At 44.2% G+C, this 25918-nt stretch overlaps 1 protein-coding gene across 1 annotated transcript in view; it reads left to right on the top strand.

Annotated features, from left to right (window-relative positions):
* Pla2r1 (phospholipase A2 receptor 1) overlaps window positions 1-25918 on the top strand; it is a 126241-nt gene that overhangs the window by 4021 nt on the left and 96302 nt on the right. The window contains exons 2-3 of the mRNA XM_028868708.2: window positions 16259-16642; window positions 20946-21119. Of these exons, the coding sequence (XP_028724541.1) occupies window positions 16259-16642; window positions 20946-21119 (558 nt within the window). The remainder of the gene's footprint in view (window positions 1-16258; window positions 16643-20945; window positions 21120-25918) is intronic.

Raw genomic sequence — 25918 nt, 5'->3', positions numbered from 1 at the left:
GCACCAGGTTAGAGGATGTGAGCCCAGGGCCAGCAGCAGCAGCTCTACAACCCCATATTGGAGATATAAAAACAGGAGTGATGTGACGCTGTCTCCAAGAAGCCCGAGACAGACACAGAAATACAAACAACCACAGAAAGTACAGTAGGCAGTAGGACACCAAGCCATGGGCCCGGGGCTGGAGGGCTTCGGAGGAGGGACAGGCCTGAGGATCTGGGGACCTGCCACAAGGCTCTTGTTTTCCTAAAGAGTAAGTAGGGGGTTGACAAATGAAGAAAGGGAGACAGGGTATAAGTCATAGTTTATGTGAGAGCCACAGAACCATGCATCAGCAACGTCAAAGTTCAGCAAGCTGCAAGTTCCTGATGAGGCTTTTATTTGTGAAGAAAGGGGCCTGTTAAGGTCGCTGAGGCAAGTGTGGGGCTCATTGTAAGTATCCCAGAATCTTATGGAGACTCAAGAATACTGGCCACTGGAATGAAGCACCCGCACCCCACCTCAGCAAAGACATCATCTGGAAAGTTAGAGTTGAGCTAAGTCAGTCTTAACAGGAAGCAGCAAGCTTGAAATACACACACACACACACACACACACACACACACACACACACTTTTTTCTTTTAAAAATGAGTAAGTGAAAGGAGGTTGGAGAAGTTCTTGCAAGGGGAGGGTAGCAGACATGGAAAGTCCCATGTGGGAAATGTATCCATTCTGGGTACTGGAGTCAAATGTGTGTAGTTCCCACAACTTCCTGGGACGATGTGGTTGCAGGAGTAGTCATGAAATTGAACAGTAAGTGAAAAAGGAGATGTGAAGCAGAAGTCAAAAAACCAACTGGCCAGAGCAATACTAGAGCCAAAGTCAAGGGTGTAGTGTTCACAGAAATATTTCATACTACAAATGCATAGTGTATAACTAAATGTTCCATTTAAAAGACGCCCTAGCCCAATATATCATACTGGCGGTTTTTTCTACTCTATACTATGCTGTTTACTCTGTGGTAGTGGTTATGATACTAAATTCATTTCATAAGCTACATTAATAGGCACAGCCATCAGCAGGCAAAGCACTGGGCCAGAGAATTGATGAATCTGTGTGGAAGTTAAAGATTTTCAGATGAAGAAAACAAAGAGGAGCCTGCTGCTGCCAGAGTCATTGTGTTGTGCATGTGAGGAAAAGTGGTTCAGGGCAGAAAGCCCCAGTAGAGGAAGAAAAGAGAGATTGCCACCTGGGAGAGCTTTCCAGGGAGGAGGATGGTGGGGAAGAGGCAAGGCCCTGACATTCTTCCTTAGCACCACTTCTGATACCCAGGTTGAAATGCCCTCTTTACTGATCCTAGTGGTTTCCAACGCTGGGGAGGACTTGGTGCCAGTTTATCTGCATCACGATGAACCTCATTACACTGAGCTAGGCAACGGCAATATATACCTTCCTGAAGAGGGGGCCAGGTTAAGTAACTTGCATCTACAGGACGTGTAGAACAGGGCTCCAGCCCAGTCGTCCATGCATTGATTCGAAGAATTGCTGGATGTGCCTCTGTGACCCTGTGGTCTAGTTCAGTCTTTCTCCTACTCTATACTTGGAGCATGAAGATCATTTTAGCCCTGGGATGATCAATGGGGCCCCTCACTTTCAAATCCCACAAATACAAGTGAATGTATTCAGAAAGCAAAAAAATGCATAAACCTGTTGATTTTTATACCGTTCTTCCTATGTCCTTAGGCAATACGCCATTCTCCTAATCTGGAGATTGGGGATTTAAGCAAAAGCATGCCCAGACTGGTTTAGCTGCCTTCCCTGGCCACATATCACTCCAGCCCTCTGGACCTCATTTCTCCTATCTCTGCCCAGCATCTCTCTGCATCTCTCTCTTCATGTTTTCCTTGTTATGCCTCCTCTGATTGGCTCTTTACCTCACTCACTTACTTTGCACAGTAACATAGATTTCCAGTTTGCCTGGTCTTTTTAACTCTTCATCATTGTTTCTAATCTTGTTTCTATTGTTCATTGTCACAGCAACAGGTGCTACCCAATATAGGTTCCAAGGCAGCGACTAGCAAGGTTAAGTCACATAGGGAGCCCAGTTGAATACTCAGTTCCCCTTCTTTGACCTGACAATTCGCTCATTTATCTCAGGTGTCCTAAAGCAGAAATGCTTTTGTACTGTGTCTTCTGAACTCAACCCCCCATCTATCAGAGTAACAGATTTGAGACATCTACAAACTGTTCCTTCTGTGTGCTCTCAGAAACGGTCCTTGAAAGCTTTTTAGGAGATGTTCTAGCACATAGCCGAGAACATAAATCGTGGCTTAAATTGATTGAAGTGAAAAGAAATATTATAATTTATAAAAAGGAACAAACCAAAGAGCGCCTTATAAATACCAGATTAACTGTAGTATTTCTGTGAAGTAAAGCCACTCAAAGAAATGGGCTCTGTGATAAGTCACTAAATAAAGCAAGAGCCTTCTACTTCCATGAGTGGCCACATGACTTGTTAATGTATGATACCTTCCAGACTACTGTTGTTCCAAAGGAATACGTTATTACTGCTGTTGAAAAATTGCAAGGATAAAAATAAACAGGAAATTCAAAGTAATTATGTAACTATGAACACTGTCTTTTTTTTTCACTGCCCTGACATTCAAAATTAAGATTTGTTTTCACTTTCATTAATGTTGTCAGAGTGATCCGGATGACCAAGGGTACCCCCATATGGGAACCTGTAGCTGGAGTTTTCCTGTATCTCACCAGGTCAGCAGCTGCTCAGACCCAAGTAAACACAGAGAGGTTTATATTAATTAAAACTGCTCAGCCATTAGCTCGGGTTTACCACTGGCTAGCTCTTACATTTAAACTCAGCTCATTTCTGTTAATCTATATGTCGCCATGTGTTCCATGGCTTTACCTCTGTGACATTACGTGCTGCTCCTAGAACAGCAGGCTGGTGTCTCCTGACTCAGCCTTCCTCTTCCCAGAATTCTCCTTGTCTGCTTATCCTGCCTATACTTCCTGCCTGGCTACTGGCCAATCAGCATCTTATTCATCAACCAATCAGAGCAACATATTCACAGCATACAGAGCTACATCACCTATTATTTCCCCCTTTCTTCCTATTTAAAAGAAAGTTTTAACTTCAACATAGTAAAATTACATATAACAAAACATTTATCAAGCAAGAATTACAGTTATAATATCTAGTCTGTTTGTATTTGGCAAAATGAAAGAAAATATTTTATCATCTATCCTATGTTTGTGAGTCTAAAGTTTCATATCTAATTTATCTTTTATCATAACCCCTCGGGAGCCTATGATGCAAGCACTAGGATGAACCCATTATTCAGGTGGTGAGTCCAAGGCTGATTCTCTTCTAGTCCCAAGCATGTGTTCTGTAGCCTGCCGGCCTTTTTTCTACAGCACTAACTTAGATCCAAGAAGATCAGGGAGGATTCATGGGCATGTACCCAATGTAGTTTCTTGGAGTCCCAATTTCAGAGGGGCCTCCAGCATATAGTTTAATGCTCTGTGGCTCGGGGTCTTAGTAGTTTTTCTCTCTGAGTTTATGTACCTTATGTAAGTCTGATGGACAGGGGAGAACAAGCCAGAGGATTGGGATTCAATTTACCTGGCTTTTCTCCTCTGGGACAGGTTCTTGACTACTTCCTCCTGGTACATCCCCACAACCACTGCTGTTTTCCACTCGGAGTAGCAAGCACATGGCCTGGGGCCTGAGAGTGGACTGCCCACTGGCCAGCAACCTCACCACATACTCTAAGAAGGCTGAGTGGGAGCTGAACACCTGTGTCCAATCTAGATACTAAGTATGTGTCCAGAAGTATTATGGGACAGAAAGTGTGATCCTTGTGGGCCTGTGAGAAGGAGAGCTATCCCTGCATGATTAGTCAGGGACACTCGTTCTCATTTTGCACTGGAGTCTGCAAATAATACAATAAAAAGGACGGTGTGTGAGTTACTTTTCTGTTGCTGTGATGTAATACCACGACCAAAGGCAACTTAAGGAAAATAGAATTTATTTGGGCTTATGGTTTCAATGATGAGGGAGGCTTGGCAGCACGACCAGAGCAGGAAGCTGAGAGATCACATCTTCAACTTCAAACCCAAAGGAGAGAGAGCGGACTGGAAATAGGACAAAGCCACACATTCTCAAATCCATTTCCCAACAGCATGTCTCCTCCAGCAAGGCCACAGCCCCCCACCCCCTCAACAGTGTCACGAGTGTTCTGCATGCCTGACTCTGTGGGGAACACTTTTTATTCAAACACTCACAGATGAGGACTCATAGTTTGAACTGTGCCCTCAACCCCCAATCATATAATCCCCCAGCTCCTCAGAAGGAGAACTTATTGAGGGGGGGGGAGATTTCAAAGGGAAACAAGTTAAAGGGAGTTGATCGGGGCCCTAATCTTATACAGTGGTGTATGCCTAGTCAGGGGCATTTGGGATGAAGAAATGCGTAGAAAATAGAGACATGAAGAGACTCACAAAGACCTGGCAGATCAGTAAATGAGAGAGGTTCCTTCCCTCCGGGCCTCAGGAGGACTAACCCCGCCCCGCTTGACCACACCCTTCAGCCTCCAGAATCAGGAAAAAATACGGTTCTGTCGTTTAAGGCCATTCCATTGGTGGCAACTAGTACAGATGTAAAGAATAGCCCACCTTAATTCTGTATTCTATTTGCCTACATTAATTTTTAAACAAGCACATTCTAAAGCAGTTAGGATAGGCGGTTTGGTGTAAACACTTCTGCCTTTAGAGAGGTCGTATTGCATTTCCGGAGTCTTTTTTTTTTTTTTTTTGGTTGATGATGGTGGAGCTGTTTTCTGTTTGCTTGCTAGGTTCAGTCTGTATCGTTTCCCCCAGGCTTTAATAGGCAGGCATTTGGGCAGGAAATTTAGCATGTCAATCCTACTGTGTCCTGCCGTAGCTTGCCCTTGTAAGCATGCTCCCTGGTGACTGAGATGGTATAGTTTCAGCACAGGCCATAAGAAGATAACAGAGCCAGGGTGAATAATGATTTTTACCCCCCGACGTCTGCCGGATACTTTCCTTTTAAATGGTGGCAAAATGATGCAGGAATAGGCTGACAACGAAAAGGAAGAAACGCGTTCCTAGCTCAGTTTTAAATCTCCTTAGTAAGATAGGGAATTATGACGAAGTGCGGGGCTGCGGGGCTGCGGGGCTGCGGGGCTGCGGGGCTGCGGGGCTGCGGGGCTGCGGGGCTGCGGGGCTGCGGGGCTGCGGGGCTGCGGGGCTGCGGGGCTGCGGGGCTGCGGGGCTGCGGGAGAGGAGTGAGCAAGGGCCAGGCAGGCTGAGACTGTCAAAAGCAGTCCAAACGGTTACTGCACCTGCAGGGGCTGGGAACCGGCAATTTGAAGCCTCACAGCCGCTTACCCAGGGAGCTGATTAAGCTGGGTTTCGGTTTCCCCGCTCCTGACAAAGGGTATTGTGAGCCTCCTGGAACCTGGAGCGGTGATTTGGGGAGATTAGAGAGAGAGGGGACAGGAGCATGTAAAAGATTTAGCCAGAGGGGACCCGTGGGTGTGATTAGTCAGTTCAGAAGCAGCTGGGGAATAAAGAGAGACACCTCAGAGTCAAGGACGAGGCTAGGGCAGGAAGACTGGAGTGCTGACACACGAGGGTTGGGGCTTGGGGTTTTTGCTTTTGTTTTTGCCCTTAAGTAACTTTTTAGTTGATTAATAAAAGGCAATAGACAGGACCCCAAGGGCTGTTAAAGACATGCATAACACTCAGAGGACTTGAGAGAAAACATAGACTTCTGTGCAAAGAGGTGTGGCGAGGACCATCTATCTCCCTTTCTCTCCTGTGCTTCTGTTCTTCCGAGAGCCAGGCAGAGAAAGTCCCTCCCTTCAGATTTACAAAATCATATGGAAGAGAACCAGATTTCTCTGTCCCAGAGCTATGAGGAGAGTTTGCTTCAAGAGCTTACCACCCCGCTTCCTGCTCCAGAATCGTAAGCATGCAGCTGGGTCTGAATCCCTGTGTTCACTAAAGCGAGCGCAGCCAAACCCAAATACAGAAAGCCGATACAGTGGTTATACTTCCCCAGAGAGAAGATGCCCACCTTCAGACTAGTCCCAGGGAGATAGATGACTTCCTCATTTTCCTCCTGCACCCTTCTGTCCTCAAACAACAATAGTGTCAGAGGGGCTGGGGGATGGGTTAACTGGTAAGAACAGTTGGTGGCCAAACACAAGGGGCTGAGTTCAAATCCCCGCATGAAAAGACCAGGTGTAACTGCTTGTGTTCTTGTAACTCCAGCACTTGGGGGTAGGGTGGGCAGAAACAGAGGATCTCTGGGGCTCGACGGCTTGCAGGCTGGCTCTAGGTCAAAGGAATAGAGTCGAGAACAGCAGAGCAGAACGCCCAACCTTTGACCTCCATGAGCACACAAGTGCTCAAGCATATACCACACACATAGACCAATGCACGCACGCGCGCGCGCGCACACGCGCACACACACACACACACGCACACGATGAACTGACTCAAAGAGAAGCTGCAGGCCCTCATTTGAGTCAAATGGCTACAAGAGGCTTCAAACTCGGGGAACTGAGAAAGGAAACCGACACTGGATACAGTTCACAAGTGTGACTTCTTACTAGTTTGTCCCTAAGCATCGCACTTGATGTGAACTGTGAACTTGAACTTTCTTTGCAGTTCCCTTGATGTAGAGCACCAAAGAGGCCAGCTTCCTCATGGTGTGACCTGTTGAACACCAGAGAGCCCTTTTGCATGCCTAAAAGTCGCCATAGCATAGGATTTCTTTAGAACTCTGTTTTGTTGTTTGCTGCAAGTGGTGTTTGCTAAGGTGCTGATGCTGTACAGAGAACTAACAGTTCAAAACTTGTCCTAGCCACTCAATTTCTTCATGCGGCTGCTTCTAAGAGAAGAGCTGTGTAACCCAGGAGACACTAAAGACAGATAGAGAAAACCAGGAGAGTTCCAAGTAGAAGACCTCAAGAGACACTTCCTACAGGTGCCTCCACTCGGCATAGAAGGATTCCATTTGTACTTTAACTCTTGTTACAGCATAGTGGTCTCAATGGGGTCCATTTCCTCTGATAGTTAAAGAGTTAAAAGGTAAGACTAGGGGTTAGAGAGATGGCTCAGAGGTTAAGAAGTCTGGCTGCTCTTCCAGAGGTCCTGAGTTCAATTCCCACCAACTACATGGTGGCTCACAACCATCTATAACAGGATCTGAATCTGTAGATTGCTTTTGGTAAGACTGCCATTTTTACTATGTTAATCCTGCCTATCCATGAGCATGGGAGATCTTTCCATTTTTCTGACATCTTCAATTTCTTTTTTCAGAGACTTAAAGTTCTTATCATACAGGTCCTTCGCTTGCTTAGTTATTGTTACCCCAAAGTGTTTTATATCATTTGTGGCTATTGTAAAGGGTGATGTTTCTCTGATTTCTTTCTCAGCCTGTTTGTCATTTGTATATAGGAGGGCTACTGATTTTTTTTTTTTTGAGTTAATTTTGTATCCTGCTATGTTGCTGAAGGTGTTTATAAGCTGTATGAGTTCCTTGGTCGAATTTTTAGGGTCACTTATGTATACTATCATGTCATCTGCAAATAGTGAAAGCTTGACTTCTTCCTTTCCAATTTCTATCCCCTTGATCTCCTTATGTTGTCTTATTGCTCTGGCTAGAACTTCAAGTACTATATTGAATAAGTATGTTCCTGATTTTAGTGGAATCACTTTGAGTTTCTCTCCATTTAATTTGGTGTTGCTGTTGGCTTGTTGTAAATTGCCTTTATTATGTTTAGGTATGTTCCCTATATTCCTGATCTCTCCAAGACCTTTATTATGAAGGGGTGTTGGATTTTGTCAAATGCCTTTTCAGCATCTAGTGAGATGATCATGTGGTTTTATTTCTTTCAGTTTGTTTATATGGTGTATTACATTGACAGACTTTCATATGTTGAACCACCCTTGCATCCCTGGGATAAAGCCTACTTGATCATGGTGGATAATTGTTTTGATGTGTTCTTGGAATCTGTTTGCCAGTATTTTATTGAGTATTTTTGCATCAATGTTCATGAGAGAGATCGGTCTGTAATTCTCTTTCTTTGTTGCATCTTCGTTTGGCTTGGGAATCAGGGTAATTGTAGCCTCATAGAAGGTGTTTGGTAATGCTCATTCTGTTTCTATTGTATGGAACAATTTGAAGAGTATTGGTAATATCTCTTCTTTGAAGATCTGGTAGAATTCTGCATTGAAACCCTCTGGTCCTGCACTTTTTTTGGTTGGGAGAATTTTAATGACTGATTCTATTTCCTTAGGGGTTATTGGTCTATTTAAATAGTTTATCTGGTCTTGATTTAACTTAGGTATGTATTACCTATCCAGAAAATTATCAATTTCTTTTAGATTTTCCAGTTTTGTGGAGTACAGGTTTTTGAAGTATGACCTGATGATTCTCTGGATTTCCTCCGTGTTAGTTGTTATGTCTCCCTTTTCATTTCTGATTTTGCTAATTTGGATGCACTCTCTCTGCTTTTTGGTTAGTTTGGATAAGGGTTTGTCTATCTTGTTGATATTCTCAAAGAACCAACTCTTTGTTTTATTAATTCTTTGTATTGTTCTCTTTGTTTCTATTTTATTGATTTCAGCTCTCAAATTGATTATTTCCTGGTTTCTATTCTTCCTGGGAGACTTTGCTTCTTCTTGTTCTAGAGCTTTCAGGTGTGCTGTTAAGTCACTAGTGTGAGATTTCTCCAACTTCTTTATGTGGGCATTTAGTGCTATGAATTTCCCTCTTAGCACTGCTTTCATAGTGTCCCATAAGTTTGGGTATGTGGTATATTCATTTTCATTGATCTCTAGGAAATCTTTAATTTCTTTCTTTATTTCTTCCTTGACCCATTGGTGATTCAGTTGAGCATTATTCAGTTTCCATGAGATTGTAGGCTTTCTGTAGTTTTTGTTGTTGAAATCCATCCATGGTGGTCTGATAGAACACAGGAGGTTATTCCAATTGTTTTGTATCTGTTGAGATTTGCTTTGTGGCCAAGTATGTGGTCAATTTTAGAGAAGGTTCCATGGGGTGCTGAGAAGAAAGTATATTCTTTTTTGTTAGGATGGAATGTTCTATAGATATCAATTAAGTCCATTTGAGTCATAACATCAGTTAAGTCCTTATTTCTCTGTTAAGTTTCGATTTGGCAGATCTGTCCAATGGTGAGAGTGGGGTGTTGAAGTCTCCCACTATTAATGTGTGGGTTTTTATATGTGATTTAAGCTTTAGTAATGTTTCTTTTACATATGTGGGTGCCCTTGTGTTTGGTACATAAATGTTCAGAATTGAAACTTCAATTTGGTGGATCTTTCCTGTGATGAGTATGTAATATCCTTCTTGATCTCTTTTGGTTGATTTTAGTTTGAAGTCTATTTTGCTGGAAATTAGGATGGCTACACTAGCTTGTTTCTTAAGACAATTTGATTGGAAAGACTTTTCCCAGCCTTTTATTCTTAGGTAGTGTCTATCTTTGAATTTGAGGTGTGTTTCTTGCATGCAGCAGAAAGATGGGTCCTGCTTTCATATCCATTCTGTAAGCCTGTGTCTTTTTATAGGTGAAATAAGTCCATTGATATTAAGGGATATTAATGACCAGTGATTGTTCATTCCTGTTATCTTTTGGTGGTAGTGTGTGTGTACTTCTCTTCTTTGGGGATGTTGAGGTCTTTGATCACTTGGACTTAAGTTTTGTGCACAGTGACAGATATGGATCTATTTGCAGTCTTCTACATGTTGATATCCAGTTATGCCAGCACCATTTGTTGAAGATGCTTTCTTTTTTTCAGTTTTGGTTCTTTGTCTATGTTCATAGGTATGCGGATTAATGTCAGGGTCTTCAGTTCGGTTCCATTGGTCCACATGTCGTTCTTTATGCCAGTACCAAGCTGTTTTTATTACTGTAGCTCTATAGTAGAGCTTGAAGTCAGTGATTGTGATGCCTCCAGAGGTTGTTTTATTGTACAGGATTCTTTTGGCTATCCTTGGTTTTTTGTTTTTCCATATGAAGTTGACTATTGTTCTTTCCAGGTCTGTGAAGAATTGTGTTGGGATTTTGATGGGATTTTGATGGGGATTGCATTGATGCCCTTTTCTGGCATGCAGGTATAGAGCACTCATACATAAAATATAAATTAAATAAAATTTTTTAAAAGGTGAAAATAATCTTCTGTGTGATAGGTAACAGCTGAGAAATTCTCCAGCATAGGCATCAGCCGGCGAAGAAAGACTTTTATTAGAGAGAACACATCCAGAAAGCACACAGAAAGACCCTCCTCAAAGCAGACAGGGTACTCAGGAAGCTGAACCCCAGCTCCCCCTCAGAAGCTGGGGCTGTTTTAAATCTTCGAGGGGAGTCTTCCTCCTCTAATTCAGGGTTGGTCAATTTGAAGAAAGATAGGATGGCTAATAGGCCCTCAACTGTTGCATAAACATGCCCTCATCTGGCTTTGAACTTGCTGGGCCAGTCCATCAGCAGAGGCACTATTGGCCAGAGAAAAAGTCCAAAGGCCTTTGGTTTACCATGCCAAGCTTTTGTCTCAGGTCAAGAGGGTGAAGAAGCCAGCCATCTCGGGAGATCACCATCTTTAGTACCTCATCCTGGGCCCTCTCCCTGTCTGCCTGCCTATCAGGGAATCTGTCTAGCTTCTACTCTCTCACTCTAACCTCAAGGAGTTGGGAGACATCCCATAGCCATTTCATCCATGAAGCCAAAAACTTAGCCAGTGCGAGTACGTGTTGATGTAAAAACCACAGTTCTCAACTTAAAGGGAATAAAAGACAGTTTACTGGAGCTATTTTTGAATGACCATGGCCTGGGAACACAGATTTAGGTTACGGCAAATTCCATCATCCAATGTAGAAGCAGTTTCACAGCTTTGTTTTTGTTTTTGTTGGTTGGTTGGTTGGTTTTTGGTTTGTTTATTTATTTATTAGTTTTATAGGACAATGAAAATCATAAATCAAGGAGAGTTTAAAATATATTGGTGGGTACACCAGAGAGGCAGGTACAGTGAGATGGGAGGAACTGTTATTCTAAAGGCCCAAGATGCTGTCTGATGGCTTTCTTAGCTGTTGGATTGGTAGAAGCTAGTTTGTGCTAAATTAATGGCTCCTAAGAGGTTTTTTATTTATTTATTTATTTTAATGAGGTGTTAGTTCAGATACAGAATAGGGCAAGGAATGGCTATTCATTTTACCTAAATCAGAGCACCTCTGAGGCAGGAGCTTGGTTATTTGTCTTTTATTGTCTGGACACCTAAAAGGATGTTGGGCACACAAAACATACACAATAAATGTTTTTGTTGAATGCTATTTGATCCTAATTCACCTTTTAAGCCACTCATCAGCCATGTTTTTTTTTTCAAAAGCTCCCTTTCACAGAATATAATTAATAACATAAACATTTTTAAAATACAATTCAAGACCCCAAAGCACAATGAAGCCATTCTAATTCATGTTCCTCTGCTGTGAACATTTTCTATCCAGCTACGCTGACATCACCCAAAGGCTAACTATTTTCGTCATCTCTGAGCTTTGGTGACACTCTCTGTGTCCAGGGCATCCTCTTTGCACGATCCCTCAGCTGGCCACCAGTGTATCTACTGACTCAGTCCCCTGCTATTATGAACACTGTGTGACAAGCAGAGGCAGCTATCTGGGACTGGTATCAGGACATATTCGTGGTTACAAATAGTAGGCCTCTAGTCAGTGTTTCTTGGGTGAAAATGTAAGGACTGTGATCCTCTGATATTCAAGACCAGAATGATGCCTCTAACCCCTGGCTTCCACCACACTGGACTTCTGGTAGGTAAAATAAAATAGACATTTAGTCTTGAGCTGTCATTGCTTACGTCCCTGTCACTCACACCTCAGGGCAGCACTCTGACTCAAATGCCCTTCCGTCTCAGGTTCCCAACACTTCACTCCCTCCATGTTTGCTGTTGGAAATTTCAGGTTCGTGTTCTTCTTTCTAAATGTTTTGACAGGATATATGAAAGTAAAGTCTCGGTAGAATACAGTCCTCGGTAAATTTTGTACTTGTATCCTGAGACAGTGGGTTTGGAAGAAAAACAATGGATGATGGTTCAGTTAAATAACCTGTCCTACCTGACTGAAGGTCACAGGTCTGGGCTGATGGGTGAATCATGTCTCTTCTGCTGAACTCAGGTTCTCCTCAGGGCTGCTCAGCCTATCCTCCCTGGGAGACCGGCAAGCACATGTATCCACATGTTCCCTACATGGAAGGGAGTCCCATCTCCTTCCTACTGACAGCCATTGAAGGCTCAGTTAAGCGACTTTTTATGTGAGCTATCTTCTTTGTCCTGGATTTATTTTAATTACTTATTTTCACAGACTCATTTTGAGTGTAATTGTGTCGTCTTTCTTCAGCACTGACGGGACTTCCTTCATTACATTACCTAGGACAGTTCTCAAGATTCTAGAACACAGGGGTTGATAGTTTCCATGGACAGCCTCTAGGCCTGTCCCTTCCACACAGCTGGCACCAATGGGTGCTTGTTGCATGAGAAAGTGAATGAATGTCCCACCTGCAGTCACGAAAAAAATACCCTGGCTTAAGCAGAACGGTTGATCAGGCCGGTGCTCCCTCTCACTGCTCAGAAACTCGGAAGTAAAAAGCATGTACCATTTTTACGTGTGCTCGAAAGACTGTTAATTAGCTTGTAAGTTTCTTCTAATAATCCATACTTCTTCTCCACCCAAATTTATAATTAGGAAGGGAAGAACATAACACTTCCCTGCAAAGAGATTTCTAATGCAGGCAGTACTTCATTAATCACTTAATCACTGTTCAGGCAGAACTGATATCCTTGACATATATAATCAGTCTTGGTTCCTCCCACACTTGATTTCCATCCTTTTTGAAACCCAACAACTGCACACACTAAGGATTAGTGGCCTTTTTCCACATTGCAGAATTTTTAGTGACAACTGATATATATACACACAGTAGCAACCAGAACAATGATGCTTACAGTGGGTCTCCTCATGGTCCACTGGAAGATTGTTTCATTGTTAGTGAATTCAAGGAGATTTGGGGTGCTGGAAGCCAGGCGTGGTAGCTCACACCTGAGATCCCAGTGCATGAGAGGCTGGGGTGGAAGGAGGGAGCTCAAGACCAGCCTACAAAACAGCCAGCAGGGCTCTTCCTCTAGTAAGCAGATGGCTTCCTCCAATGGCTCATTGGACAGACAGAGTCATGGAATATTAGGATCAGATTCTGCTCTGACTTGATGGGAAAGTTGCTCGGATGTTTGTTAACTTGGTTTATTGAGAGGCCGGGCATTTGCTCATGTAGGTGAGCCAGCGCACTTGTCTAAGATAACACATTGAGCCAGGGGGCGGTGGCGCACGCCTTTAATCCCAGCACAGCCTGATCTCTTTGAGTTCAAGGATAGACTGGTCTACAGAGCGAGATCCAGGACAGGCACCAAAGCTACACAGAGAAACCCTGTCTCAAAAAACAAAAACAAAAGATAACACACTGATTCACTTTCCCAAAGCAGCATCCCAAAGGAAGTTGGCATGGAACTGACAGGGTACCCAGAGCTCTGCAGCATGGGCCAGCCTTATCTAGTTGTATTTTATGCTTTGGGAAAGACTTCAGTGATTGCTGGTATGATCTCACCATTCCTGATTCTGCCACTCTTTCCCTTAAATGTGTATTAATTTGGAAACTTAAACATTATTTTTTCGCCTCAAATCCTGGTGATATGCAATTTCTATGTCCACTAATCCATCCCACCACCAATGCACTACTTGTTCATGTCACAAATCTTTCTTTTTCTTAGTTTTTTGAAGTTGCAGTATATACTTGACAGTGAAGGGAGTGTGAAAGAACAGAACATGAGGAGTCTCAATTAATAATAGTTGTGCATGTACTTCAAAAAGTGAGACAAGGATTTTTAAAATCTGGTTTTTTGAAGAGTATGATTCCTCCATAAAGGATGATGACATAATATCTCAGAATCACTTTGCTTCCCACTGTGTGTGTGATTAAAACAAAAGTAAAAATAAACTTTCATGATAATGTTGAAAAATAAAAAAGCCTTTGGCAGATGTTCAGAGTAGGATTTCGTGATGTCCAGCCAGGTCTCCAGCGGGCTCTGTCACTCAAAATCAAGACGTCTGGGGGACACTATTAAGTACACTTGCTGGCCTCTTCTCACTTGCCATGGTAGTTTTGCTTGGTGTAGTCAACAGACTGCCCTTCACATCAAGGATCCTTATGAAATTCGTATCGTACATAGTTCCAGCTCAAATAAGGAAGGTGAGGCTCTCAGAGGTCAGCCATCAGTCCACAGATAGACAGCTGGTCTGTGGTGCATCCACCTGTGTCCACAGCTCTTACCCACAATCCAGTTACCCAATGTGCCTGTCTCAGACCCGTAAATCGAGGCCCAGTCAGTAGATATCAGAGCTGGATGCACTGGGATGGGCATATTCGATAGAAGCTGAGCTACAGGTTGATCATAGTAACATAATTATCCTTTATTGAAAAATTAATGGAACTCTGGGCTAGCTAGAAAGCAATTAGTAGATTACAGCAGAAATTAAGGCTAACATTCTGCCCAGGCATGAAAAGGTGGAAAGAAGGGCTGGAGGGAGGGTTAATTATTAAAGTCCATATCACATTGATGAGAGGTGGATTTGATTTTGAATGACTGTTACTAATAACCACCCAGACGTGGCTTTCATTGGGAAAACAAACTTCCAGATCTAAATGAAATCTCCCTAAAACCGGTCATTCCCCACCTGACCCCACCCCACCTCCTTGACATTCCCTTCTCTTTTGCTCTGATGTATGGTAATCAAAGCATTTTCCTGACAACTAATTTAACTCCTCAAACACGTGGTTATAAGAAAGGTTATCAATTATTAAATGAGGTACGGCTTTCACTAATACAATGGCAATGTTTTTAACAGTGTCTTAAGTGATTTGGGTTACTAGAAATCAACTCTCGGCCAGACCAGTTTTGGAGGAAACCAAAAGGATTTTCCCCAAAAGGAGGCACTACCCCCTCACTCCCATGTGTTAGGACGCTCATCTGTGCTGTTTCAAGTCTCTCTAAGGCTCTCCCTGTCTCTGCCCAACTTTTGCTATATGGCTCTCATTGCCCAAACCCCAGCCATTTTACGGAATCTGATAAGGTCCCTCCGGGATTTTTAAGAATAAATGGAAAGTAAAATGTAAAATGGGATCCCAGCTCAGGGGAGGACAAAAGAACTCAAGGATGTGAACAAATATTCTGAGATAAAACCTTAGCTGCCATGGGTTTTAAGCAGCAGCTGCTGACATGTCCAGCCAACATCAAGCACTTACTGAATTTAGACCACAGAACTAAGATAGCACTGTCCTCCTTAGAATACCTGTGATGGTTATGGAGTAGGTGACTTCTGGGCCAGCAGGCAAGCAGTGGACATGGGTTCTCTGACTGGCTCCTACCAGCTTTTTCACAGGAGACTGGCCAAAGGAATGTTCTATCATGCCCTGTGTTCTTTTCTACGGCTGCCTCTGTGCTCTGGGCCTCTTTCGTATCGAGGCATCAGGATTTCTCCTGACGCCACCGCCATGCTCCCTCGGCTACTTCTGATAAGAATGTCAGATGTTGCCACCTTCGCACTCCTGATGGATCTAGACAGAAAGCAATCCGCAGAAGCATTAAGCTCTCACCAGCCCTGAATCCTCCTCTATCAGACAGCCACAGGAAGGGCTTCTGTTTACTTCATTACCGTGTGGTTCTCTACAGGAACATGAGGCTAGAGATTTCCATCTCAACGGCTCTCGACTGAGCTGCCATGTTCCCAACACTAAGGGATTATCTGAAGAAAAATAGATTATGGCCGCACCAATGTCCCTGGACACCCACTGTCCTTCCCACTGGTCCTGTGCATCATGGCTGTCTGTTCAAGTGTTAGAAGAACTTTGACTGCCAGGAAACCCTGTTCATCCATGCCCTCTCAGATCAGTGGTCTCCCATGATCGCCTCTAAGGACTCACCTGCTTGCCAGGAAACTTTTGCACCCACGAAGACTAGTGGACTCTGTCCCCCAACTACAAAATGATTGACAGCTGTGACTTATCACAGCGTAGCTGCACACACTGGGATCATCACAGCCCTAGCTAATTATATATGAAAATTGCACGCTTCATCTTTCATTTATTCTGTTACAGATAAAGGAATTTTCATTATCCAGAGCGAGAGCCTCAAGACATGCATTCAGGCAGGTCCATCTGTGCTGACCCTGGAGAACTGCAAGCTGCCGAACAAGAACATGCTATGGAAATGGGTTTCAAACAACCACCTCTTCAACGTGGGAGCCAGCGGCTGCCTGGGCCTGAACCTCTCTGATCCAGAAGAACCATTAAGACTTTATGAATGTGATTCCACCCTCATTTCCTTGAGGTGGCACTGTAGGAGGAAGGTGATCATGGGCCCACTCCAGTTCAAGGTCCAGGTACAGCCCAACAACACCGTGGTAGCCTCGTGGAAGCAGTTCCATAAGTGGGTCGCCTACATGTCCGGTGGGGGAGACATCTGTGAGCATCTTCACAGAGGTAAGAGTAGATGTATAGAATATGTAGACGGAATTTCCTAAGAGTGTATGTGTGTGTGTGTGTGTGTGTGTGTGTGTGTGTGTGTGTGTGTGTATGTGTGTGTGTGTGTGTGTGTGTGTGTGTGTGTGTGTGTGTGTGTGTGTGTGATGTATAAAGAACACGTGGAGCATGCCGTGTCAAGACTTCCTGGAAATTTTAGTCATTTCCTTGCTTATAGTAGAAGGATTATTGGAATCCTGGAAAGGATGTGCTAAGTCTGCCAAAGAGACAACAATCTCAGAATTTAAAGGTACCGAAAGAAAATATTAAACTAGCTTTGGGAATCACTACGAAGGAGAACTAACTAGAGGGAGAAGAGGGAAAACCAGAAGGGAAGCTGTGTAAAGGAAAGGCTTCCACACCGACAGATATAAAGCCCCCACCCTTGGCACCACATCTCTGATTGCAGAAGCTCAACCCCACCTGTGGGGAGGGGAGGGAGGGGGACTGTCTCTGGGGCATTCAGATACCTCCTAAGCGTGGCTGTCGTCCATGTGACAGTCGTGCTACCAGGCACTGGAAGATAAATGACACACTGCTGTCAAGGGCTATTTGTTGTGTACCAAGCATGGATTGTGGGGAGGCGTGATTTATAGGGGGGGCTTTCGTTTTCTACAGTTCTGTTGCTTTTTGGCATTTTTAAACAGAAAAAGAATGGGAGACCCAAAAACAAAGCTACACAGTAAAATGCTGATACCAGTGCTCTGCCCCCCACCCCACCCCCCAGTCCTATTCATTTGTACCCTCCCCCATCCATCTGGCACACGGTTTCTTTTCTGGAGCACTGACTGTTGATCAGACACAGTGCTGGGCACCTGGTGTACAGAGGCCAAGACAGATGCAGTCTTCTCCTCAGGGTTGTAAGATGAAAAGTCCTAAGAATACCATACTAGTCATTGGCAGTGCATCAGGGAAGCCCTAAGTCCTAAGACAGGACCGTCTGGTGCTGTGAGTGAGCGGGCGAGCGAACGAGCGAGTGAAGGAAGAGTCAGGACCAAGCCTAAGACATTTTCTGGGTTTGCATACTACCGTGAAGCGAGAGTTCTGTCAGCGTGTTGACCACCCTATAATTCTCAGGAAGAACGTGATGCTTGCTTTATGTTAGCATTTTAGCCCTCTCTCCATACTGACAATGCACACAACGGCCCAGGCTTCGGACTAGAAAACAAGGGGATGGAAGAGATAAAAGGCTGGGTCCCAAGATACCTCTAATTCCTATTAAAAATAAATAAATAAACTGGCCATGTGCTGGGAACTCAGTCCAGCCCCTGCTAATTGTGAGACAGTGAGGACCTCGTAGAGCATGGCTTGGATAACGCCCATATTGGAAATCACCTGCTGAATCGTGGATGGTTCTGTTGGTTGTCCCTATGGCCAACGATGGTGGATTTTTACAATATTCCGAGTAGGCCGTCAGCAGAAACGCTGTGCGTGGCCATCTTGATGAGAACAGGAAATGGAAACTGGTCAGGTGGGTTGGATTTCTGAGACTGTCTTTGCTGGAGGCCTGGAAGGACAGCAAAGTGTTGATTCCTGTTTTCCCTTTCATCTCCTAAAGGAGCACTATGAGGCTGTGGGTACTTGCCTGAGGGACTGGGATTAAGCACCTGGACTGATGCGATCATCTCCCTCCTCATACCTCAGCCCAGTTTCTGCCCTAAGTCCCTTCAAAGGCCCAGACTGTCAGCTGGGTGGCACCTGCTTCCCTGGGAGCCCTCCCTGCTTTAGAGGCGTGCCCCTCCCCGGAGCCCTCAGCTGTGAATCTCTAATAAGTTTCCAAGACTCCCTCTGTGGCCCCTGAATTTCATTCTTGGAGTTCGTGAGACAAGCACTGTCTGGGAGCACTGGCTCAAAGCAGCTTTGCTGGCTGTGTCTGAAACCCTGGCTCTCCTAGAAAGAGTCCTCCGTTATCGAGAGCACCCCAATATTCCTACAGATATAGAAGCTGACTCACCGGTTAGCTCACTTCACTCTCCATTCAGACCATGTCACAGTGCACAGTGCATTCAGACCATGTCACAGTGCACAGTGCATTCAGACCATGTCACGGTGCACAGTGCATTCAGACCATGTCACGGTGCACAGTGCATTCAGACCATGTCACAGTGAACAGTGCATTCAGACCATGTCACAGTGCACAGTGCATTCAGACCATGTCACAGTGAACAGTGCATTCAGACCATGTCACAGTGCACAGTGCATTCAGACCATGCCACGGTGCACAGTGCATTCAGACCATGTCACAGTGAACAGTGCATTCAGACCATGTCACAGTGCACAGTGCATTCAGACCATGTCACGGTGCACAGTCATTCAGACCATGTCACGGTGCACAGTGCATTCAGACCATGCCACGGTGCACAGTGCATTCAGACCATGTCACGGTGCACAGTGCATTCAGACCATGTCACGGTGCACAGTCATTCAGACCATGTCACGGTGCACAGTGCATTCAGACCATGTCACGGTGCACAGTCATTCAGACCATGTCACGGTGCACAGTGCATTCAGACCATGCCACGGTGCACAGTGCATTCAGACCATGTCACAGTGCACAGTCATTCAGACCATGTCACAGTGCACAGTGCATTCAGACCATGTCACAGTGCATTCTTTTTAAGAATGGAAGTCTGATTTTGTCACTTTCTCATTTGAAACCTGCCAGTGACTTCCCACTACCCTCAGAATAAAGACGGGAGTATAGAACAGCAATTTGGGAAACTGCTTCCTGGGGTCACTCCCCGGGGTCACTCCCTGGGGTCCACTCCCTGGGGTCCACTCCCTGGGGTCACTCCCTGGGGTCCACTCCCCGGGGTCACTCCCCGGGGCCTCCTTTATTCCATGAGCATCTTGTCTCCAGTTCTTTAGATTTGCTGTTCCTTCTGCAGACAATTCCTTTGCCCACACTAGCTAGTAACCTTGCTTCAGCCAGCTCAACCATCCGATGCAGGGCCCGCTCCACACACACACAAGCTTCTGATCCTATTTATTTGTGGATTTATTAGTACCTGAAACAATGCTTGTGTATTTGCTATCACATATTCTTTCGCCACCAAACCATCTTGTTAACAAAAAGGAATTTTTATAGCTCACTGCTATATTCCCAGTGCAGGATATGTTGAATGAGCATTAAGTATTTATTTTTTTAATTTTAAAGGATTTATTTATTGATGTATAAATGTTTTGCCTGCACATATGTACATTCACTACAGGCTTGCCTGGTGTCCACAGAGGCCAGAAGAGGGCATTGTATCCCCTAGAACTGAAGTTATGATGGTTCTGAGTCAACATGTGGGCACTGGGAAATGGAACTCAGGTCATCTTCAAGACGAACAAGTACTCTAAAATGTCAAACCATCTCTCCAGCCCCACAAATATCTATTGGCTGTTGTGAAAATTCCTTTCCTGGAGAGACATAAACAACATCTACCCCCTGCATAAGATCCCAATGACAAGCCAAAGGTGGGGTCCACCAAAGTTAACCCAGAGGAAGCAATGAGTGCATTAGGTTTTCTTTCAGAGCATGGGGGAGGGGTTATGGGCTGGAGAGTGGGCAAGCCTAAAGCAGCCATGCTAGAAGGTCTGTGCCTAGCATGAACAACAGCCCCCAAGGCTGCATAGATGAATCACTCTTCCATTAGCCTGCCCTAGCCTGTACACCCTAGTCCCTAGTACCTCTGGGCTCTCTCAGGCTACTTACAGTTAGGACACAAATACAAATGGCCACTGCTAGATACTCAGGTGAGAGTCCTATGATCCTCCTGACCACTTCCTTCTATCAGGGAATGTCAACAGTCCACAGGCCCAACCATGATGACACTCGGAAGTGGCCCAGCCACTGATGAAGATGGCTGCTGTTTGCTTAGAGAACTGTGTTCTACAACATCAACCAATTGAATGAATGGGTGCCTATGAAACTGTTGGAGTTCAGACAGTGATGGTCAATGGGAGGCTGCAAATACTTTAAAAGAGAAAAACTCCATTACATTTTTTCTTTTCAGTCATTCACAAATTTGTATACTGCTGTGAGCGGTAGCCATAGTAAACACAGCTAGATAAACATAGAAACAAATCCTTTGCCACACTCCTGAAGGCCTGGTGTGTCTGCACATACTAGCTGCTGAGGCCCCAGGGCTCACAGAGCTTTTAACAAGTGTCTGCTAGTGGGGGTTTTCAACCAATAAAAATGCACCCGCAGATGACATGTTCCAAAGAAGAAATCGACACTGTATTTGACTGTGTTGTTGTTGGTTTTTTATCCTAGATATATATACAATCAAAGGGAATGCCCACGGGATGCCTTGTGTGTTCCCCTTCCAGTACAACCATCAGTGGCACCATGAATGTATCCGGGAAGGGCAGAAAGAAGACCTGCTGTGGTGTGCCACCACAAGCCGATACGAACGAGATGAGAGATGGGGATTCTGCCCAGATCCTAGTAAGAATAAACATGTCTCCACATGTCATGAATGAATCGAGGATGATTGGAAAGTTATCTGTAGTGAAAGAACACACCAGGGTTGATGGGTTGATGTCTGAACAAGCGCTCTGATTCCATCAATCGAGATTTTGATTTGAGGTTTGTTTTTGACTTGAAGAGACAATTCTAATTCATAGTCCTTTCCCTTCCTCTACATTCAAAAGATGCTAACTAGCCTTTCCTCATTGTGCTTGGTGCATCAAGATGATTTAACTGGAATCCAATTATAATATTCTGTGATCTTGCCAATGCCAGCTCTCCAGCAGAGTGCTTCCAAACAACCAGAATGCACATAAAACCCAGCCATCCTTTTGGTCCCCTGCCTCCTAGGAGCTGCCACGATGTCTCCACATCCAGACTGCTTGTCTTGCCCATTGTCAAGTCCAGACATCAGCCAGCCCCTTGATGATCTTCCTGTAGCATCACATTGGCCCTAGGTGCTTATCAACACGGAACTCTCTCTTGCCTTGACTTCTCACTTTTCCAACCTTCTGCTGTAGCCTCAAAACCTTTCCTCAAGTTCTTAACCTAATTTTCAAGATCCAGCGACAGCTATAACATCCTACCTATTATTTTTCCAGTTAGGGCTTGATTATTATTTCTTATTTAACTTGATTTTCTGTTGTGTCTAAGTTTTGAGGAATACTTATATCTTCTGCTTTCTGTATTCTGTTTCCTTCACATCAGTTCCCGAGACTCAGAGAATGACCACCTTCTCTCCCTCTGTGCCTGCCTCCCTTCCAGGCATACACTAAAATGCAACAATTAAATTTAAAACAAAGGTAAATTAAAGAGATAACTCCCAATAATGTCACTTATAAGCTCTCTTCATGGTTATTTTCTAGTGTAAGAGCCACGGGGTTTAATAAATAAGAAAGAGTGGCAGTTTTTAATTTAGCCAAACCAAGATGAGTCTGACTTTCTCCCAGCAGTGAATCTTTGGAAAGTCTCCCCATCTCCATTTCTCTCGCTCTCTGCTTCCCTCATGACAGAATGAAGACCATAGCGTGGCCTGTTAGGGTTGTTGTGTATATTCAATTAGACAGTGCGCATCAAATACACTTACAGTAGTGTGCACTCTGTTAGCACTCATACGGACTGACTCTCACTCATCTTTTCAACACGTTTGCTGTTTTGGCAGTACTGGGTACTGAACCTGGGGTCTTTCAAGACAGGTTTTCTCTGTGTAGCTTTGCGCCTTTCCTGGAACTCACTCTGTAGCCCAGGCTGGCCTCGAACTCACCGAGATCCACCTGCCTCTGTCTCCCAAGTGCTGGGATTAAAGGCGTGCGCCACCACCGCCCGGCTTGAACCTGGGGTCTTTAACAGGCTAAGCAAGCACTTTGCCACTGAGCTACATCCCAGGCCTTTCAGCATTTACTTATGAATGAAGAATCCCTCCTCTTTGTTGCTGTTCCTACCACTAAACTGTGCATATTAGTGAATGCCAAGAGTTTTAGAGCTTTGGATGTTCCCCTCAAAGAAGTTGGCATCTAGGCTTAAGGCAAGATGGACAGGCTTGCTCTGTGCCAGAAAATTCGGACAAAATTTGATGTGATGCACTAGAATCACTTGGGGGAAGAGGCCCAGTGGTCCAGGATCTGTGACCTGAAGGACTGAGTAGTCCGGGATATGGGATCCAGGCATCTGCATTTTTGACAAGTGCTCAGGTAAATTTGATGCATGAAATTCTTTACCAAAAAATTCACAATATGCAAGTAATTTCTGGCTATCTCTATCTATCTATCTATATACCAGATATGGTGTGAAGACATTTAACAGCCAGCATCACACCAGGTATCAACCATTCCAAGTGGAGACCTTGATGTGAAGTTCTGTTCTTCATGTGGGACTGTTTTTAAGTACTGCATTCTCCCTGAGAGACTTTTTATTAAAAAAAGAATCATATATTAGTTTACTTTCTGTGGCATTTCTATAAAACCCAACAACCACAAAGCAAATTGGGACCCAAAGTGCTCAGAGCCCCAATCTCAGTCTGTCATGAAGAGAAGTCAAGGCAGAACCTGGAGGCAGAACTGAAGTAGAGGCCACACAGGGACACTGCTTACTGGTCTGCTCTCCATGGCTTGCTCAGTTTGCTTTTTTCTACAACCCTGGAGCTCCTGCCCAGGGACGTCCCCAGTGACAATGTGCAGAGCCCTCCCACATCAATCATTAATCAAGAAAAGACTCCACAGATTTGTCTACCGGCCACACTAATGAGGGCATTTTTCTCAGTTGAGGTTCTCCCTTCCCAGATGACCAAAGTTTATGTCAAGTTGACAGACTGACCAGCACAAACAGTTTTCTTAAGTTTCTGAGAAGAATTTTGTCAGCATCCGCTGTCCCTTCTAGCCAATTTCAGCCTTGTCCCATGGAAGATTGCTTTTCTTGGGCTCAGGGCTTTGATACTCCCTGGGCTATTTGTTCAGCTTCCTCCAGCTCAGGAACTTCCTCAGCCCACCCCGTTCCAGCTCCTCTGACCTTCCTCGCAGCAACAGCAGCAGAGAGCATGTGTACACGGTGCTAAATTGCAGCTCAGCTCTGTTTTCCTCCCTTCCTTATTACTTTTGGTTCCTGGTAGTCAACATAACTCAAAATGATGTGTCAAGGAATGGAATTGGAGTACACTGACCATCCTTTCCATGAGTCAACAAGTAGACAGATCAGAGAGAAGCGAAATAAAGATTCACACTTCCGTGTCTCATCTGATTTCACAAGGAATATTTTTTAAAATTTCTATGTGTGGAATGATGGCTGCCTTTAATGAAAGTTGATTGTAAGGGAGCAAAATTTAAACTTAACACATACATGAGCAAACACACTAGTCCTAAGAGTGTAGTTAAACTGCGCCCTGAGTAAGCATGATAAACAGGTTTATTTAGAGGCAAGTCTGGGTCATGCTAGCTCTCTCTGGGTTATATACCTTATACACAGAGAGAATTGACTGCGTGAAAGATTGTGTGGGCCAAACCATTAGTGCTTTTGAACCTGAAAAAGAATAGAGATATTTTTGGAGTTCCATCGTCTGGAACAGTGGTTCTCAACCTTCCTAATGCTGCAACCCTTTAACACAGTTTCTCACACTGTAGTGACCTCCAACTATAAAATTAATTTTGTTGCTACTTCGTAACCCTAATTTAGCTACTGTTACGAATTGTGATATAAAGACTTATGTTTTCTGATGGTCTCAGGTGGCCCCTGTGAAAGGGCTGTTCAACCCCCAAGGGGGTTGTAACCCACGGGTTAAGAACTGCTGTCCTATGTAGTTTTGATCAGTGACTTGAATGATAGAACAGAATAGATGGGTATCAACGGTCATTGCCATCCTTACCAGAGTCTCTAAAATGAATCAACAATGTGTTATGTCTCTCTTCATTAATTAAAAATGAAACAAACAAAAACATGTGTTTCAAAGAACATATCAAGACACTGAAAAGAATGGCTCAGTGCTCACCTGGTGCTCAGTGCTCGTCTGGTGCTCAGTGCTCGTCTGGTGCTCAGTGCTCATCTGGTGCTCAGTGCTTGCCTGGTGCTCAGTGCTCACCTCACATCACTGAGACCCCGAGTTCTATCCCCAGAACCCTCACCTCAAAAGATCTACAAATGGGAGAAAATATTTATGAATGATTTGCCTTCTAAGGATATTGTATCTAGAACATAAAAAGAATTCCAATTGTCTCCCATCCAAGGGGTTCCCAGGGGTGGTACTGCCTACAGTGACCTAGGCCCTTGTCTTCACTACTGTTCTATTGCTGTGAAGAGACACCATGACTGTGGAAACTTATAAAAGAAATCATTTAACTGGAGGGTTGCTTACAGTTTCAGAGGGTGAGTCCATGACTACCACAGCAGGAAATACAGCAAGAGGCAGGCAGGTGTGGCACTAGAGCAGTAGCTGAGAGCTTCCATCTCTCATTGTGTTCTTATAAGCACAAGTGAGCTTTTGAAACCTCAAATCCAACAAGGCCACACCTCCTAACCCTTTCTAAACAGCTCACCAGCTGGGTGTTGCATCCAATGGAAATTTCAATTCCCCAAACTCTAAAATGTTCTATAAATATCCAGAAATGAGCTGAACCTGGACTATAGGAGGATTTCTGGTAGTGCCTCAGGAACTTGTGAAACCAGAGCCCATCTGTCAAAAGGAGTTGTTTTCCTTGCCTCTGGGCAGAAGACATGGATGTCTCCATTGACATATACCTATGGTTGTATATCAAAGCCCACACCACCTCCAGGCTCCCTCAGTATCATAAGTACCTGTTATGCATTTCCAAGTCCACACTAGCATCCTAACCCTTCTTACTTCCTTCTCCATCTTAATTCCCTCCAGCTCCTCCTTATAACCCAGCTATTCCCACTAAACACTCCCTATTCCGTCTCTGGTTATTCTACCTTCTCTCACAGATAGCTCTGGCCATGTTTAGTCTGCTGTTTTTTCCTCTCTATTCTTACATTTATAATAAAAATCTTCCCCTTAACCATAACATGGAGTGGTCACGTCAACAGTTTCTTTACTGTGACCCCTCAAATACTCAGGGAACCAAACATTCAAATATGGGAGCAATTCTCATTCATTCAATGACAGCCCTCCAGCATCAGTCATTAATCACGAAAATGCCTCACAGACATGCGCACAGGCCAACCTGAAGGAGACAATCTTTTAATTAAGGTCCCTCTTCCCACATGACTCTAGCTTGTGTCAAAGTGGAAAACTGCTAACTAGCATACCATATAATAAATAATATCTCAATATT

Source organism: Peromyscus leucopus, chromosome 4 (genome assembly GCF_004664715.2).
Source record: "Peromyscus leucopus breed LL Stock chromosome 4, UCI_PerLeu_2.1, whole genome shotgun sequence".
Lineage (NCBI taxonomy): Eukaryota > Metazoa > Chordata > Mammalia > Rodentia > Cricetidae > Peromyscus > Peromyscus leucopus.
The sequence above is the reverse complement of the archived record's forward strand: the minus strand, read 5'-3'. Positions and strand labels throughout refer to the sequence as shown.